Source organism: Henckelia pumila, chromosome 3, assembly GCF_033568475.1.
Source record: "Henckelia pumila isolate YLH828 chromosome 3, ASM3356847v2, whole genome shotgun sequence".
NCBI classification, from domain to species: domain Eukaryota; kingdom Viridiplantae; phylum Streptophyta; class Magnoliopsida; order Lamiales; family Gesneriaceae; genus Henckelia; species Henckelia pumila.
The window spans coordinates 25896910-25916272 of NC_133122.1; the positions used below are offsets into that span (position 1 = coordinate 25896910).

Genomic DNA, 19363 nt, shown 5'->3' on the forward strand with positions numbered 1-19363 from the left:
TAATATAATAATTTAAATTCAATAATTTGATTGATGTGAGATAAATAATTAATAATTTGATTGATGTAAAATAAATAGTTAATATATACATAAATAATATGATGAGAAGAACGTGAGATTAAATGTAATGAGTTATACATATATTAGTAATATGGTGAACAGAACGGTGCCTTAGAGTATCTTTTATATTATCTTGTGTATATTCTATTTTATCTCTTATATATTTTGTATATTAATAAACTTGAAATTTTTTAGTATTATGTTTCGTTATATTATTCAATGTCAAATTCATCTTGATTTGACCTTTAACATTAGTCATTCAAAAAAAAAAAGTCTATTTTCATAAATTTATCAGCACAATGTAGTTATAAAAAACTTATAATATGAAAATAATTTATATAGTTTTTCATTTTAACTAATTTTGAAACGTTTTTTTATTTTTTTCGCACGCATTGGACCAAGGATATTAGAGGTGTAAATGAATCATAAATGTCCCAAATTTAACGACAACTACATCGAGACTTTTTTTTCCGCAACAGGGACTAGGCACTTTGCTTTAAACATGATTAGTAATACAACCAAATTTTCACGTCATCCGGTGCTCACGCAGTTGTCCACGGTGGTTGCTCAAGAATCTAAACTCTGGTTAAGTCGATGCCACCCACATGGTAGTGTCATATGGGTGGCGTGACAGATTTTGATTGATTAAAATCAGTGGATCCCACATGAGACCCACTGATTTAAACCAATTATGGGATTACACGTCGCCCGCAAACAAAACCATATATATTATGATTATAGTACTCTCATGAGTTATCTTTTGAAGTTGAAAATGATGGTAACATAGAAATAAATAATCTAACATATAAAATAAATAAATAATGATAGATAATATAGTAGTTGGTTTAATTGATAAATAATAGTTTGTTTGATTTGAATGATTAAATTTTAAATAAGATGATAGATTATCATTTTGTTTTTTTTAAAAAAAATTAATAAAATTTGAATAATATCATTTATTAAGGGTGATATAGTAATTTAAATTCAATGATTTGACTTAGAATTTAGACAAAATACATTGATGTTTTGATTAATGTAAGATAAATATTTAGTGATTTTAAAAATAAGATAAATATTTAATAGATAAATAAATAATATGATCAAGTAAACATAAGATTGAATAAGATAAATTAATTTTTTTTAGAAGGATAAAATAAATTTTCAATAGATTAATAATATGGCACTTCAAATGATCATGCCTAAAATAATGACAATCTTTCAACTAAAAATAATTAATAAAAGTCAAAAGTTATCACACAAATTCAATAAATATTTTGTAATTGTCGAGCTTTTCAAGTTCCTATGGGCTAAGTAATGCTGGGGGCAAATTGCGTATATTAAATGAGTGAAATTAAAATAGATCCATGAGACAAATTAAGTTAAGGTTAATTCAATTTATAATAAAAATAATATTCTTTTTTTTTAAATAAAAAAATAAAAAAAATAATATTCTTAAAATAAAAATAATATATATTTTTTCATTGTAATTCGCTCCACAAATTAACCCTCGAACTCGTCTCTTACAAATTTCGTGATTATTAAATTATCACCGACACTAAAATTAAGAGAAAATGCTCTAAAAAAAATAAAAATTCGTGGGTAAAGAAAAAGGTATATAGCCTCGTAATTATCGCCAGATATTACAGTAATCTTGTACAGAAACATCGTCATCTTGGCGAAGCAATCAAGTTAATTAAAATCAGCCACCAAAATCCCACATAAATGGACTGTTAGCAAGTAGGAAAAAAAGGGAACCCACCAGCGAAGAAAATCAAGAAAAAACAAGCCGCAGAAAATCTCGGAAAACATGGAGGATTTCAGATCCAAATCGCACAAGGACCCGAGAATGCAACTGGACAACACTCACAACTATCATCTAAGCGGCAACAATCACGATGGGGTCTCTTCGAACCCAAATGGGATGCAAGATCTGCGTTGCTACAGCGCCTCATACGCGACATCTTCTTCCGTTCAAGCCAACGGGCAGATGGATATCGTGGTCCCGGCGGCCGGAGACCCGTGGAAGTTCAAGAAAGGCAAGTCAACAAATGGGGTGGGTTCCAAAAGCTGGAACTTTAGTGATCCCGAGTTGCAGAGGAAGAAGAGGGTCGCTAGCTACAAGGCTTACACCGTTGAAGGTAAAGTTAAGGGTTCTTTCAAGAAAAGCTTTAGATGGATTAAAGAGAGGTGTAATCTGATGCTCTATGGATATAGATGAAGATTTTGCTATCAATGGTATTGATAATTATATAAATTTTATGTAATAAGATCCATGTTTTTTTGTTGTTCTTGGTACCTGTCTTGGTTCTTGATATGATCTACTTGTGTACTGATTGATATGTGCTGTTTGGTGTACGGGAATCTTGGATATGAGTTAAAAAGTATGTACTTATTATGAATGATCGAGTCCTTTATATATATAATTTGTCGATGAACAATTGTACAAGAAAATGGGATTCTTTCAACAGTTTGTTTTGTTCCTTTTACATTACCCATCTGCATTGTTTTCTGGCAGTGAGTGAGGTGTGGGCAATAGCATGTGTGATGGTATCTTTAGCTTTCTAGTTCTCAGTTTTTGAGACGTGCGCACTTGTGACTCGGTCTCGAAACCTAGCTAGTTTTGAGAGGAGACGTGCTTTGCTACTGGGTAATTTGGTTCACTTGTTTATTCGAAGTTGCATTATTTTGCTTTGATTACAATTCTGGTTCCCTTGCACATGCTATACTCGTCTTGTATGATCCGATCTTATTTGATTTAGTCATAAACATCCCGGTTTCTGAAGAACAGAATTTTATTTAGTGGGGTTGTAGCAAAGAGACTTGGAGCTTAATGTGAAGTTTTCTAAAAACAAAATCAAGTTTAACACATCTGCCTCTATTCCTTCGAGTTTGCCTCCCTACCCCAAAACTCATTTCCCCAGCGACCCATGAGGCAGTAACTATTTTTGTTATCTTGTCCTTCGACCTCGATGGTCATGGAATCGGAGGAACCGAGTTAAGCATCTAAGGAAGAAGGTGGGCGGTAGCTACTTGCTAGCTCTAATTCTACAAAAATCTTTTTTTCAAATCCTGGTTGTTGTTCTTGATCATTGGGCTAATCCTTCATTTCTGCCTCTTTCAAGCCTTGAAATGGTGTTTCTTCGAGTGTTCGTGTGCCAGGCTTACAGAATCACAGTATGATTTCTCACTGTTTGCTTCCAAGCGATGATGGTAAAGCATAACAAATCCATATATCCCTCTCCAAGGTTAAGTACCTTATGTAGATTAGCTTTTTGGTGTTTGAAAATCTCCAAATCAACACTTTTGTGAGCCAGATTAGTTTAAATAGAGATATGTTTATAATGAATCATCTATCTGGTCCTTGTTTGTATCTTCATTTCTTGCGGGCTATGACGAATGTTTGATCTACCGAACTGGGTTATATATTTTGCTTCTACCCATAACCTCATCAGACGGTACGACTCCTTGTAATCTTGGTATTTTGTATTTAGGATTTTCCATGTGTTGATGTATGTATGTATTACTGCTAATGTGCTGCTGATGGCGCGATCAATATATCGGCCTTGCCAAAACCATGTTGCTTATAGTATTTATGACTATCCCACAATCGTATTTGACCGATACATTTGGATACGCCTTTAATCACTTTTGAATGCCTTTCAAGGAATCAAACAATTGTTCTACATGTATGAATGGTGAGTCGAGATTCTTCTCGAAGCCAAAGATGTGGATTGATTGATCTTTCTGTGTATGAATTTGCTCAAGTTGAGCAAGACGTAAATTTGAATGCATATTCACTTGTAAGAGTGTCGCCAGCTCCTATGTGAAACCAATAAAGCCTTTCTTGACAATTTGAACCTCGAGTCACTCTCGTTGACTGACTTGTGCGAGGTTTGACTTTTGAGTAATTTGACACACGACCCTCGGAAAATAAGTTAGCAGCTGCAAAGTTTTCCTCCACGCCATTGAAGATGGGAGAGGCGGGGCCAGGGATTTTGCATAAACTTTGTAAAAAAAAAAAGTCCATCTTAAACGTATTTGAAAGATGAAATTTCGAAATAAGAATTTATTAAAAGAGATGATTCAAGTGACTGCATGATTTAGCAACCTGAACATAGAAAAGCAGGGATGCATACATTATTTTAAGGTTTTGAGCAGATAAATAATAGCGAAAATTGATACTGCACAAACTAATTCTAAAATTAAGAGACAGAAGGATATCCAAGTGTTATATGATAAGAGCAAAAGGCCATGGTATTAAAGACCCAAGCCACTTCACCTTCTCTGATTCTGTTACACAATCCACTATTAAGTTTTTATGAATCACGAATCTTCGTGAGCACGACTGTTCTCTTGATATTCGAATTCACATCTTTCCGGAAGAGAATTATCAAGGTTCTTAAATCTGATCTCATGTCTATATAACACAATTTGATGACTTACAGGACGGTTAGGATGTGGATCGGCACTTGAGAATGGCGACGCTCTTAATCATCAAAGTGCAAACTTTCGATGCCCTTTATTGTGGAATCGTAATTCTTTGTGGTAGGATTGTTCCTCCCAGAAGACATATGCTTTGGCTCCGAGGATCCAACAACGGGTGAGATTCTTTGTCCGCTAGTTATTTTGTTTATTGTTGCTGGACTAGCTTCAGGAGTACGAGAACGATTGGGTTCAGAATCGTTTCCCAATGTGAATGTTTCGCGACTTCCAGAAACAGCACCTCGCCTCAGTGATCCACTAGACCTTCCAAAGAAAGTGGAGCTTGACTGCTGCAAAATCCAACCATGCTATTTACAAAATAATACAGGCCATTCAACCATGCTATTTACAAAATAATACAGGCCAAAATGAACCGGTGACTCGAATATATGAAATGATAAAATGCACTCAGATTTTAGTTTTTGGTCAAACTTGTTGAGCTATTCATTTTCCATCGAACTTGGCAAGCAAGAAGCACAAATCTATTCGAACTGAATTATGCTATATCATGTTACTATGAATTCTGTGCAGATTTAGTCCGTAGAACGTTGGACTTTCAACCTAATGGTCGCATGTTCAAGTCCAGCTGTACCTACAACCACCACAAAGCTTTAATCTACAGCCAGATGGGGATAAAATTACAACTTACCACGGCATCTTTGCTTGTTGAATCATCAACAGGGCTTTTGTGTCTAGAAAAGCTTCCAGCATTTACAACCTGTCCAGAACTTCTCCTTCTGGACGGATCCGCTGGAGAAGTGCCTCCTTGCCTCGCCTCTTCCTCACCACCTGAAATAAAACACACATATACCAGGAGATGTCCTTGAGGGTGATACAAATACAAATAAATCAAAATAAATTTTAGAAAAAAATATATGAACTAGAGATCTCTCCAGTCTCCACGAGCTAAAATTTGCATAAATCTTAATAGTAAGCCACCATAAACTGACAGAAATTTAAGTTTGCTTCAAAAACACAAATCACAATTGATAGATAACCCTGATCCCGAAAAAGAAAAGCAAACAGATGCACGGAAAAGTACCTGGCAACCTTTCACCATTAGGAATCGCAGGGGGCAGTCCTGACGTCATAACAGCACTTGGGCCCTGAAACAAGCATACATCATTTTCTCAAATGAAAATAACGAGCAGAAAATTTCCCAGGATGATAGGAGGTAAGGAACAAGGGGGACTTTGCATTGTTTGTTCACTCGAGCCAATAGGTCACTTTAAAAAAAATTCATTTCAACACCCAAACTTACACAACATAAAGCATACATTGGAATGATGACCAAGAGAAAGCACTCGCAGCATTGATTGCAATAAATAAAGGCAGACTTGTTGCTCAAGGAGTTCTGATACTGGGTTTTCTTAGACATTAACCTGAAACAGTGGATGCCTTTCGGTCTATAAATCTATTTTCTTCTGAGAAAGGCCCTGTTAGCTAGCAACATTAAGGTTAGCTTTAAGTTAAGTCATTCCAGGTCTCTGATACCATGGCGATTCAAATTTTGAGGAGAAAGTGAACGGTAACAGTGCATGACTTGGTCACTCTGAACACAAAAAAATGCCCAGGGCTGTTGCTGAAAACTCTCTTGATGTAATTAACAACAATCAACTATCTTACATATATACGATTTTTATGACATGTGAAACAAACGTGGAGGAAATCAGTAATATATAAAATTTTAAACAGAGAAGAGGAAAGAGAAACGAATTAAAGACATGAAAATTAAGGGGTTTGACCAATCGCCAAAATCCACAAACAAATGCACCAAATCCCAAAGGGCTATAGCTAAAGCACTTCTCCATTAAATAATTGATCTAGGAGATACAACTTCAACATGACCGCAGAACAGTGGTGGAAATCACTTTAACCAAATAACACTCAAGTTCAAAACAAAATCAAATATTCAATTCAAACATGTACATTTTAGTAACCAAATCATCTAGACTGACGCGTTGATTCTTAACACTCCCCCTCAAGTTCAAAGATTCTTGATTGTGGTGTTTGACAGGTAAATGGAAGTAAAAGATTTACAAGATGCTTCATGTGGCATTTCTCTTATGCCTCATACAATTTGGAAAAAAGAACATAAATGTTTAGCTGGAATTGGGAAAAAGACATCTTGGAATCACACAAAAGCAAAATGAAGTATCATGTTAGTCTAATACCACATCAGAAGGCATGGAATTTTGGGAAAACACAGTAGTAAGATTATCACGAAAATCAAGTACGATAACTATGCAACAAAACCTAATTATACTTTATTTTTAACACAAACTAAAATTTAAAATCACTTACCCGGGAAGGAGGAGTGGCCATCTGCGACTGCTGATACTTCAAGATAGTCCAATCAAAAACATAATCAAACTGAAAACCTGGAGCAAAATATATGCATTGCATTACAGATCAGAAATAAAAGGAGTTCACACAATCACCACTCTTCTGACTAGATTTTCCAGACCTTCGCGAATGAAGAGGTCACGGAATATTCTCTTAAGATAAGCATAATCTGGCTTGTCCTCAAAGCGCAGTGAACGGCAGTAATGGAAATATGATGCAAACTCGGTTGGATAGCCCCGGCACAGTGACTGAAGAAAATGCAAGATGACAGATAAACTTCCATATGAAATGAAAGAATACAACCAAGCACAAAGTTATGGCGTAAGATTACCTCAATAGAAGTTGAAACCTTTTTCTCACTTATTTTCTCATATTTCTGTTTCTTAGTTCCTGCTTTTAGTCCCTGCCAAGGAAGGCTGCACAGAGTATAAATTCATGATACAAATTTCCAAATAATTAGGAGCAAAAATTATGAAGTCCTGAAACAATAGTTACCTTCCCCTTAAAAAATACATTAGGACATATCCAAGAGATTCCAAATCATCTCTCCTGCTTTGTTCTAAAAAGCATATCAGTAGCATCTCAGTAAAGTTGGAAACTAAACTAAAATAAAACGAATGAGTTGAATACAATATCAAGAGACCCATACCAATTCCCAAGTGAGTATTCATGCTAGCATATCGTGCAGTTCCAGTCAAGTTTTTGTTCTCCCTGCATTGTGAATACACAAAAATATTAAAAGCCAAACAAATTAAGCATCTAAAGAAGCTCGATATTTCACCCTCAACTAAACCCCTCTAGCAAGAAAGAGAAATGGTGGACAACAGAAGAAAGGTAAAGATAAGCCTGATTCAGAAAATTCATCACTTGTCAACACAATGAATCTAATCCACACGTGTAAGTTCAAAGAAAATCATGTCAAAATTGACTTGACAAGACGAGCATGAATGTAAAGAAAAAATGAACACATACAGAAAAATAGGGCAAAATGCTTTTTTTCAATAGTAAACGAAATATATTCATAAAGATATAAATGATAATAATTACACAAAAAGTTGACCAGAGGTCCATGCGAAAAGAGATAAAATAATAACCGAGAAGATAAAATGTAGCGATTGACAATCTTTTTATAAGCCTTCCATCCATGGAGTTGTGATACTAAGATTAAACACAAGAAGATAAATGTAAATAGACTCTGATCTACTTCTCTTTGAACAGATTTTACTCTGAAAAGTAATTTTATTCTCCTTCTCTTTCTTGATTAAAATGATGATGCATCCCCTCTTCCTAGAGGTTAAGCAGTTGCTAACAGTTTCATTCTTATTACCCTGACAAATGTAGTTCATGAGAACCAACCGCCCATAATCGTCGGTGATCTCAGTTATGCATTATTGCTGATGCAAGGAAGTCAACAAAGAAAGTAACTACGACACTCATCTCACCTGTAAGGAATATGCTGATGTGTTGAGCTGTCTCTATATTTCTTTGCCAGGCCAAAATCAATTATGTAAACCTAATATTAATGTCAAAATTAAAACATCACATCAGCATATCTCAAGAAATCATCCAAATAAAGCACAGAAACACGTGAGAAAGAACCTGGTTTGCACGCCGTCCCAAGCCCATGAGGAAATTGTCTGGCTTGATATCTCGATGTAAAAATGATTTTGAATGGACAAATTCAACACGATTGATCTGAAAGAAATATTAGGCCAGAAAAGCTAGGTTTATCAGAAAATGCATTTCTTCCAAGAGCAATGATGATAACAAGCATAAGAAGTTTTAAAATAACCATTTGATCTGCAAGCATGAGCACTGTCTTCAGTGAAAGTTTCCTACTGCAAAAATTGAATAGATCTTCAAGACTTGGTCCAAGCAAGTCCATAACCAGAACATTGTAATCTCCTTCAACACCAAACCATCTCACGTTCGGTATCCCAGCTGCAAAGTGATGAACAAATAGAATTTGGTTCCATAATATGTTCGAGAAAAATCCACCACTAGATCAAGAATTGAAACAAGATTCCAAATGAATCATTACTTCCGCCCTGTAAAATTCTGTACAGTTTTGACTCATACAGCAACTGGGGATGTTTAGTCTTCACATTTTCCTGAAATAATAAAACAGGATAAATTTTGGAATCCCGTGCGAACAAATGATCAACAAAACTCATAAATACATTGAATGGTCAAAACAAAAAACTTGCGCACTCTCCCTGAAAGAAAGAAAGAAAGAAACAGCAGATTCAACCCAAGAAATGAATTACTGTTGACAAGATAGTTCAAGTTTATCAAGAAGATGGAAGTATGAGAAGCCAATTCAACTTGTCAATTCACAGCCAATTAATAAGAGTTTTAAATATCACATAGGACATTGCCGTTAGCAATCATAAGAGAAATTGAATTTCAGTCAATACTATTTTCACATAGAAGTCAGCGGAACTTTATCAGTAGGAAACAAAGACAGAGCAGACAATAGCTAAACTGATAAAAAAAACAACATAAAGGCCAATGCAGTCTGTGAAGCAAAATAGTTTTCACGGACAATGTAATATATGCATTGGTAAATCAGATACAGCAGCACAGACAAATTCCTACTTTTGCATCAGGGGTCTCAACTCTAAAGCACACTACAAAATAATAACTGTATCTCAAGTAACCTGTTTCTTCTCCAGCATGAATTATGATGAAAATTGCCAACAACATTTAGTTTATGACTTTCCAAGAGAAATCGCACAAAGAAAATTCTTTTGACCGTTAAATGTCTCATAGGTAGCTCTAAATTGAACCCAAACTGAAAACTTTGTTTGGAATCATACCTACAGCTTGTGCTAGAAAAAGGGAAAACAATTCTTTGTAATTCTAAATAACCAAAAAGAAAAATTTTTCTAATTCCAAAAGGGCGTAATTCTATCTTTTTTTGTTCCGTTGAAAAGATCGAAATAGAATTCAAAGACACACCACCTCACACCATTTAGGAATGAACTATTATCGGTCCAAAGCATAGGGTTTCGGATATTGACCTTTAACCACTTTGATAATTTAAATGGAAAAGGCTGTGTTTAGAAACAACAAGCTATATCAATAATTGACCAAAGCATATGTTTCAGACAATGACCTGTAACTTCTTCCAAAGTTTAAAAGGAAATGGCTTGTGTTTAGAAACAACAAACAATAACAATAATAGACCAAAGCATGTGCTTCAGATACTGCCTTTTAACAACTTTGGTAATTTTAAAGGACTGGCTAAGTTAGGAACAACATTTTATAGCAATAATAGAGTGACAACCACATCATGCATGCTGACAATATTAATACAGATCAAAGCCATAACATTAACCATGCATTCTGCCACAGAATCCTGTATCTGTAGATTCTACTTGTCTTCCATAATAGAGAACAAGATATGTAAAAACCAAGTCATTCCATCCTTCCCACCAAGGGAAACAAAATCTCCATTAGCAACTCATAACTAAGAGAAATTATTGGATTCAAGTATTAAATTAGTGGAATTGTTGCTCTTCAATTATGTTGGTATAACAGTAACGAAGTTATTAGAGCCGATTAACTAGTAAAAAATTCAAAAACACTTGAAAACAAGTAGAATGAAAATTATCTGTACATTGACAGTTTGAATTCCACAAAAACTTACTTTCCGTATAAGTCTCAATTTTCATATCACACACACAGTTCCGAACATAACTAATTATCTCAGTTGGTAAGAAGATACAATACTTAACATAGTATATTTCGCAACAGAACAAATCTGAGAACCCCATTCCCAATTAAAGAACCAATTGACGGTACATAAATGTATGCATGCATGAATCCATAAATAAAATCAAATAACAGAAAATTTAATAATCTCAGGAGACCTCATCATTCAGCATTTCAGCTCAACCCGAAAGGATGAGCAAAATTTTCAGCTACTTAATTGCACAACCATATGATCAAACATCCAAATAAATTCGTGAAAGAAGCAAATAATTTTTCACGAAACAAAAAATCACTACAAAATAAGGAAATAACACAACTCACAAGCTTAATTGCCAACTCCTCGTTAGTCTGAATATTAGTCCCTGCACCAGCAAATTAACCAACAATCAACAAAGTCACGTCCAACACCGAAGGAATTGATGAAAATCAAACAGCTGTAAGTACCGAGATAGATCTCTCCGAAGGATCCACTGCCGATTTTCCGACCCAGACGATACTTGTTCCCCACTCGCGGCTCCATTGACAAAAAAAAAGACCTAGATTTCAGCTTCCCTCCCCGTACACAAAATTCATCGGCAACGAAACTCCAGTAAACAGATACGGAGATCTACAGGCTCATATTAGGGATTTGTAGAATGAATTTGAGAGAATTAAAAGCAATTAATTCCCACTTTAAGAACACACTAGGGCTAGCAGACGTAAAGAAACATAATTTGCGAATCTCGGTCGAAATATATTCCTTTACGTTGTTTTTTTTGTGTTAAAAAAGGCAAGGAAATGGGCGTGGACGCCACGCGTTTTGCGCGCGTGTGATGAGAGGTTTGATTTCGGTGAAAGAATAGGATTGGGTTCGCTGGTGATGATGTTCGTGGGGGACCATGGTCACGTGAGACACGTGACACTTCAATTCTCTTACACACCCCGAATTTATTGTGTTATATTAAATTTTTTTTTTTTGAAATAGTGTTATATTAAATTAAAGTATTAATATAATATAATTTTTTTAATTACAATATGGTCAATATAATCTAATTTTTGGAATCATTTTTAAATGTAATTTTTTTGTTTATTTGTTATATAAATACAATTTTGGGGGTAATTTTCATTTTTAAAACTAAATAAAAGCACTTATAGTTAAAAAAAAAGGTATAATTAGCTTTTTGTGCTTATTTTATCAATATTTATTTTGCTTGCTTTCCATAATAAATATAATATATATATAGAGTAAAAATCCCGTGAGACGGGTTAACCCTACCCATATTTATAATAATAAGTAATACTTTTGAAATAAAATGTAATATTTTTTAATGGATACCCCATATAAGAGACTCGTCTAAAAAAAATGACCCTTTGAGACTGTCTAATAAGAGTTTTTGTCATATATTATAGAAAAATGACATTTTTATTTTTCCTGGATTATAAATATCAATAGTTAAATTAATCAATGCCATAATCTTTTAAATTCTAGAAACTTGTAAGTTTTTTCTTATTGTGTACACATTTATTGAGTTTAATTTAATTAATTAATATACATAGGCTTTGCTTGGCTGGTAATATGTGATAATAAAATATGGATAATATAAGGATGCTAATTAAAATATAAATAATAGAATAATATATGACTCTAAATATTTTTAGAACTCGAGTCAAATATATGAAATAATGATTTGGAAAATGATGAATAATATACTATATACAATATAGCGTGCGTGTGTGTATATATATTAAAAAATAAAATAAAATATGATTGAAAAAATAATAGATAAGTTATGAGGCATTCTTGAAGATAAATTTGCCGGGAAGTTAAAAGAAAATGGGAAAGTGAACGGAGTTTTGTAAAATTAATTAAGGTTGTTTATTTAATAAATGTGATAGATTTTTAATTAAATAGTAGCATATCACAAAATTTTTGAATAACTTTTACTGAAAAAACGATTTACAAGTATAAATTTGGAACTTTGAACACAAAATTCTCAAATAATGAATTAACCAAGCCCTCAAACTATGCAAAGGGGCAAAGTCTAGAAACAAACAAATACAATTAATTATTAATTATTAATTAAATAAAAAAATGGATATTTGAGTTAGTTCTCTCTATCCAAAACTCAAAGATCAATCAATCCAGCTTGTGCTATTCCTATGCAAATGCCAGTTAAATTTCCATATTCATCTAGCTTAGTTAGTTAACCACAGCAACAGGGGTCCTCGGACTCGGCAGCCCCATGTATGCAACTCGTGGAGAGAGTCGAACTTTCGGACTAGGTCGTGGTGATGGTATGGGACCGTAAATGTTGATATGTCCACATGCCACTCGAGGTGAAAGGTTAACTTGTTCGAGTGCTCGGGTTTGTAGCTCTGCAGGGTACTCGCGGACACATCCAATGCGTGGTCCGGCTCCCGTGCTCCATTTGCAAGACATGCGTCTAGCCAAGTTATACATAGGCTTATTATCTTCTGATGTCTTGAGACTAGAGTCGGTTCTTGGAGGCGATTCGGGTCTAGTGATAGGGGGAAGATCATCATCTGTCGCACATCTCTGAATGAAATAAGACACCAAAAAGACCATGATCAGATAGGAACTTAATCTGCATATGAAATTTGTTTTGAGCGTTTCCAAGAATTACCGTTACGTTGGCAAGATCAACATGGTGTTCCTCGAGGAAGCCTATGAATTCTTTGAAGTTCTCTTCGGTTGGGAGATAGTGACCACTGTAAGGCCAGATTGCCTGTTAAAGTTCAATAAAGTTTAGTCGGATTCATACATGAGATCGACAGTTAAGCAAGAGTGTGTTTGTTTACCTCAAGAACACCTTCATGAGCAACCATTCGTCCAGCTGATGTGATGGCTCCTCCAGCTAGGAAACTTGAGTGCTGGAAAAGGCCCTTTTTCTTCTGTCCTACATACAAACTTCTTGTCGTGCTTAGAACGAATATCCATTTCGAGCCCTCGGTTGTATCCACCAAAATGCCACTTCGTCTGTACACAAGTTTCCCATTTTCGACCACGACCTCATATGCCTCCCTTTCATTCTGGTGACAATAAATGATGGATCAGTGAAGCGAAACTTGACATGTTTGATGCATTTGAGCTGATCACAATACTAATGATATATGAGTTCTTACTGGTCCTAGGTATTTGATGCATTGGCGTTGTAAATTGGTCCGCGGGCACTTTTCGAGGTTTATTTCTTTTCCATCTCCAACATCCAACCTTCATCATATGACAAAAATAACATAAGATAAGTGGGTTTATTGTATCTAGAGAAACAAAAAAAAATACGGATTGGTTTTTGTTCTTTCAAACAGGACCAATGTATACTCACCAGTAAAAGAAAGGTTGTGAACTTTCACTCATGAACCAGATATCGTAATAGATATGCAAATTATGTCCATATCGATGTCGCGGATCAATCTGATGAAACAAAACAAACAAAATATGAATCAGGGGTCTAAAGCATAGCTTACTAGATCAGGTCTAATGGACTATTAAGTTTTTCGAAACTTACTGCTTCAAGCCAGTGCCGTAGAGCCAGTTTTTGAGCCTTTTCATCCTTGCACAAGCCCTTTCCGACCTGCAAGATATTCGATCTTTAGTCAAAATTCGCAAAAAAATTATAATAATAAACAGAAAAAAAAATTACAGGAAAACAAGATAGAAAGAGTCATAAAATTAGGTAGTTGGATATGAACCTTGGCTACTCTTGTACGTGCTCTAGCCCACCTTGAGACAGCGGTTTCAGGTTTCTCGTCAGTGAAGAACGACTCCGAACTCCGTTTCAGAGCTGCAAAGTCCAAGGCCTTCCACCTACAAATTTCAATATAAGCAAAAAAGAGTTAGTTAACCAATAAAAAGCCAAGAAATGGGGAGACAACATCAAGCAACTCGATGATCAGAAACCAACCATAGCTCCTCTACAACAACTGCACAATCGGCGAGGTTTCTTCGAGTCCGGTAGCTCTTATAGACCTTTTGCAGCTTCACAGCTGCCTCATCAAGCTCACTAACCGGGCGTGGAGTGAATAAAAACTCGGGTTCAGGGACAGAAGCATCAGAAACTGATGCAGAAGCACTATCAATGGAATTGACATTCGAATCATCAGGCTCTGAATTCCGGATTTCTTGAACTAGATTCTTGAATGAGAGGGTATTTTCAATCACAAGCTTTTGGGGCTTGCAGTTCCACTTATCAAAGCTAGCAGCTCTCAAGTTCATTTTCTGATTTCCACCAGCTATGCCAATATCGACCTTCGAATTCAAAAGACCGTGCGTTGTAATCTCATGCCACGCTGAAACGAGCAACGATAACGATAATCCCATCCAACACTTGATGAAGACCCTCACCTGCAAAGTCTCTTGTCAAACTCTACATCAATCACCAAATAACATTCTACACACATACACACGTAGGTTCTGCAATGAAAAAGGAATTCTTGTCCAGTTAAAAAGACTTGAATCAGCGTCTGAAGCAAAAACTACAAATCTTTACAACAGACTACCAAATAAATTCAATGGTTGATCATTCAGACCCACAAAACAGTAGGCACAGCACGACAGTTTGGGCCATGTTGGATGCCGACTTTTTTCGAAATTCACGTGTAAATTTTTTCGCAAAATCCTTCCAAGTCCCTATCAAAATCTTTGGGTTCCATCTATTAGGCAGTCACCAAATGGAAGTGATTGCCCCCTCGGACAAAACAACATTTAAACACAATAATTTCTGCTACAAACTCAATTTTCTTCTACTGATTATATAAGCTACACCATTTCAAGATCTCGCCCCATCTCCCCAAATCTTGGCCCCCCTTGACAATAACTATTGATCCTACAGCCAAAATACATTTCACCATAAAGAATTGAAAATCAAGAACCCATCTCGAATCCTTGAAGAAAAAAGCTTTCCCAGAATTAAAAAGAGGAAAAAAGAACCCAATCACTCACCAGATATCGACCACCTCGGCCTCTTCAAATTCCCTTCTCCTGCCAAAGATTTAAGCAGATTTCTTATCCCAATGTGCTTTTATTTCACAATCACCACTCAGATTTATATAGTTTTGTCTAATCGAAACTTCAAAGACGAGTTCCACGTGTGCATTAGAGACTCATCCACAGTGGGGGTTTGAATTCAATTCAATGGACAATCAGGTTTACACCAACAACGAAATCTGCATGTTTTCTTGAAATGTGAAAAGCATATATATTGGTACGGTGGGTCGTCGTCTCATTCAAAAGTTTGGTGCTTCTTTTGAATCAAATTCAAAGCTCGATTCTTTGAAACACAAAATTCCTCGGAGTTGAAAATATATACGCAGGAGCACTATATTTTAATGTAAAAGCACAAGAAAGAAACACGAGAACCCTTTACGCACGCAGATATATATGAATGAGTGTCAAACAAAGCAAGCTGTGAAATGCTGTTTCCACGAAGAATCTGTACTGATGATCACCCAATAATATAATTGTTTCTCTTCAAAAAAAAAAAAAATTGTTTGGTTATATATATGAGTTTTTATATGACGAGGATGCCACGAGCTCGGTGTGTCGGTTTGTACTAGATGTTATGTTTTTTTTAATGTTCAAACTAGAGATGTCAAAACGGATCAACGGGTTGGGCCGGTCCACAATCCGTTCTAACCACCATTAGGGGGACGGGACGGGTCGGCCCACCTTTTAGGCGGGTTGGAAAAACACCAATTCAACCCACTTATTTTAGGTTGCGGGGCGAGCCAACTCGACGGGCTCACGTGTAAATTGACGGGTTTTTGCGGGTCAACCCGCAACCCACTACAACCCACCATTAGGCAGGGCGGTGCGCGCCGGCCCATCTTTTAGGCGGGTTGGAAAATTGTCAACCCAACCCACCAATTTTGTATGACGGGGTCGGCCAACCCGACGGGGGTCTAGCCCATTCTACACCTCTAGTTCAAACGTATGTCCATCATATCAAAACTCGATTCTATATATTGGTTAATGCATATATAATACTGGGATTTTATCATTCAATTTGGACAAGTAATATAAAAACGTTATTAGTGTTTCAAGTGAAATAAATTTAAAATATGTGTTTGAACAAGAATTTTGTTAAAAGTTTTTGAAAAATACTTTTTAAAAATGTTATTCAATTATAATTTTTAATAAAAACATTTGAGAGATGTTTTTATATTTTGAACTTATATATATGAGTTTTTATATGACGAGGATGCTACGAGCATCGGTGTGTCGGTTTGGATATCTTATAGTTAGATGCTAATGTTTACGGGTGTGTCCATCATATCAAAACTCGGTTGTATACAGTGGTTCATATATAATAGCGAGATTTTACGGTTCTATTTGGACAAGTAATATAAAAACGTTATTAGTGTTTTAAGTGAAACAAATTTTAAATATATGTGTTTGGACAAGAATTTTGTAAAATGTTTTTGAAAAATACTTTTTAAAAATGTTATTCAATTATAATTTTTAATAAAAACATTTGAGAGATTTTTTTATATGTTTAGCAATGATGAAAATCAAAACATATTATTTCTCTTAACTGCAAAAGTGTTTTTATATAATAGTTGTTCAAACGCATATTTATCCTTAAAACAAATATATTTTATAAACAATTTTTAAACAAACTTTTATATAAAAGTTTTATAATATTTGTTTAAATGGAACATTTATTTTTTATAAAAAGGTTTGTTCTGAAAGTCAACTAGCTATTTGTCGACTGGAAAATGAAAATGGTAAAGGTTATCCAACCTTGAAACGCGCCAACATGGCTGAAGTCATGAGCTTGCAAGATGTATAAGTATAATATATTATGATGTCGATGAGAAAATAAAACAATATATGAAAATATATGGTTGTTTTATACATAACTAATTAGTTTTTTGTGTACCCACATTGCGTATATTTCAAGTTTATTTTTTAAGTATTTTTGCTAAAAAGATGAAAATTTTAAAATGAAATTTAAATTTCTTGATTTATAATAAGTTTTTAAAATTTTTTAACTTAAATTTAATTTTTCATTAAAAAATAAGGGGTAAAAAAATACTTTGGGATTTTAAAAATTACATGAAGATATTATTTTTTTCTCTATTATGATTTTAGTATTATATAATTCGTTACTATTATAGTTCGGAAAGTCAAAAATATTTGGATTTTGGGGTAGATTTTTTAATGATATTTTGTGGGGGTTAAAAGTAATAGTTTTTATAAAATTTGAAGAATATGAAATTTATAGCATCGAATTTATCTCTATCGTGTGGCATTTTAACCTCTGGCTGATGTAGTAATTAATTGCAAATTACCGTAGTCAGGTAATTCACACATCATACATGCTCACTTGAGAAATATAAAACTCTTGTGAGATAATCTTACAAATCAATTTTACAAGACAAGTTTCCAATTTGGTCACCCATGAAAAAATTTTACTTTTTATTCCAAAAGTACTACTTTCTATTATAAATATGAGTATGGTTAAAAATCTCTCGAATAAAGATTTGTGATACTGTCTCACAATAGATCTACCCTCCGAGAAATTATTGGTAGGAAAATTGATGACCAATAGTAAATAGGAATGACAATGAGTCGAGTTCGGATAGAATTTTATGCATCTGTCTCTATCTTCATTTAATTCACCCTCATTTGAGTCATATTCGTCTCCATCCTCGCCAGGTATTCAATTTCATCATCATTCTCATTTCATCCTCATCATTATACCCGTTGAAGGATCGGATATCAATATCATACCCAAATACCTTATTATCACTTACACTTAGTTTTTTTTTTAAATTTGAATTATTTCGATAAAATTATTGTTTATTTATTAATTTTTTAAGAAAAAATAAGAAAAAATTAAAATATAAAAAAATAATAAATTAAACATCATATAGGAAATAATAAAATATTATAAATAATTTATTTCAATTTCATTATCCTACAAAAATAACATTAGTTTTATACTAACAATTTTATTCCTTTCATCCAACTAATATTTTTTAACATAAATAAATACATAATGTGTGTGTGTATATATATATATATATATATATATATAATCAGATATTTGGGTCGGGTATGTTTAGGATGTTACTATGTCCGACTCCATTCCCAAACCCAAAAATTTTCATACTCAATTACCGATTTATTTAACGTGGTCCAATAAATAACTTCATACACTCTTTTATTAGGGTTTGATATCGGATTCTTCATCGGAATTGGAGAAAATTGTCATATCTACTAGTCAAACAATCACCTATTTCATCAACTCGGACAAACAAGATGACCAAGAGGGGGGTGGATCAAAATTCTTTTTCTTTTCGTTGATGTTGAGGAAATCAAAACGTATTCCATCATTTTTCCTCACATGATTTCCGTAATTGTTTTTCTATTAATATACCATGATTACATTTATAATTATGTGACTTATTATGAATATGGATATTTTTTTAAGAAGTTATTTAACAAGTCAAAGTAAAACTATGTAATATTTGAGTTGAATGAGTATGCTTATGTTTATATAGCATTCATTCTGAAAGAAATACATGTTTAGGTGAATGATAATTCAAATACGTTTCTATATATGTTTATTAATAATGTTTAACGAAACTATCAATTGGACATCTATTTTTTTTAATGACATAAAACTCGTAATCGTTACCTTCTAACGTACGCTTGATAAACCAATGTTTTTTTTTCCTTACAATGTAACAAAGTTGTTTTTCTTTTTATAATTATACGTGGCTATTAATTGAAATATATTCTGAGAAACATGTA

General features: G+C 34.1%; 3 protein-coding genes across 3 annotated transcripts; 1 reads left to right on the forward strand and 2 right to left on the reverse strand.

The window, feature by feature from the left end:
* The first annotated feature begins 1867 nt into the window (after positions 1–1867).
* LOC140888299 (uncharacterized) lies at positions 1868–2278 on the forward strand. The gene has a single exon (XM_073295984.1). It carries the CDS (start codon positions 1868–1870, stop codon positions 2276–2278), a length of 411 nt encoding a protein of 136 aa, XP_073152085.1.
* A 2000-nt stretch (positions 2279–4278) lies between these two features.
* LOC140893613 (casein kinase 1-like protein 2) lies at positions 4279–11344 on the reverse strand. Its single transcript, XM_073302699.1, has 14 exons — positions 11050–11344; positions 10927–10967; positions 8930–8999; positions 8681–8829; positions 8488–8583; positions 8331–8401; positions 7538–7599; positions 7384–7447; positions 7220–7304; positions 7010–7136; positions 6847–6923; positions 5585–5648; positions 5192–5331; positions 4279–4832 (listed from the first exon to the last, which is right to left on the reverse strand). Exons 1-14 carry the CDS (start codon positions 11123–11125, stop codon positions 4548–4550), a joined length of 1407 nt encoding a protein of 468 aa, XP_073158800.1. The 5' UTR covers positions 11126–11344; the 3' UTR covers positions 4279–4547.
* A 1231-nt stretch (positions 11345–12575) lies between these two features.
* Positions 12576–15946, reverse strand: LOC140887131 (IQ domain-containing protein IQM1-like). The gene is made up of 9 exons (XM_073294189.1): positions 15545–15946; positions 14508–14947; positions 14296–14410; positions 14112–14177; positions 13929–14017; positions 13729–13816; positions 13405–13635; positions 13230–13331; positions 12576–13141 (listed from the first exon to the last, which is right to left on the reverse strand). Exons 2-9 carry the CDS (start codon positions 14921–14923, stop codon positions 12785–12787), a joined length of 1464 nt encoding a protein of 487 aa, XP_073150290.1. The 5' UTR covers positions 14924–14947; positions 15545–15946; the 3' UTR covers positions 12576–12784.
* Positions 15947–19363: the final 3417 nt, after the last annotated feature.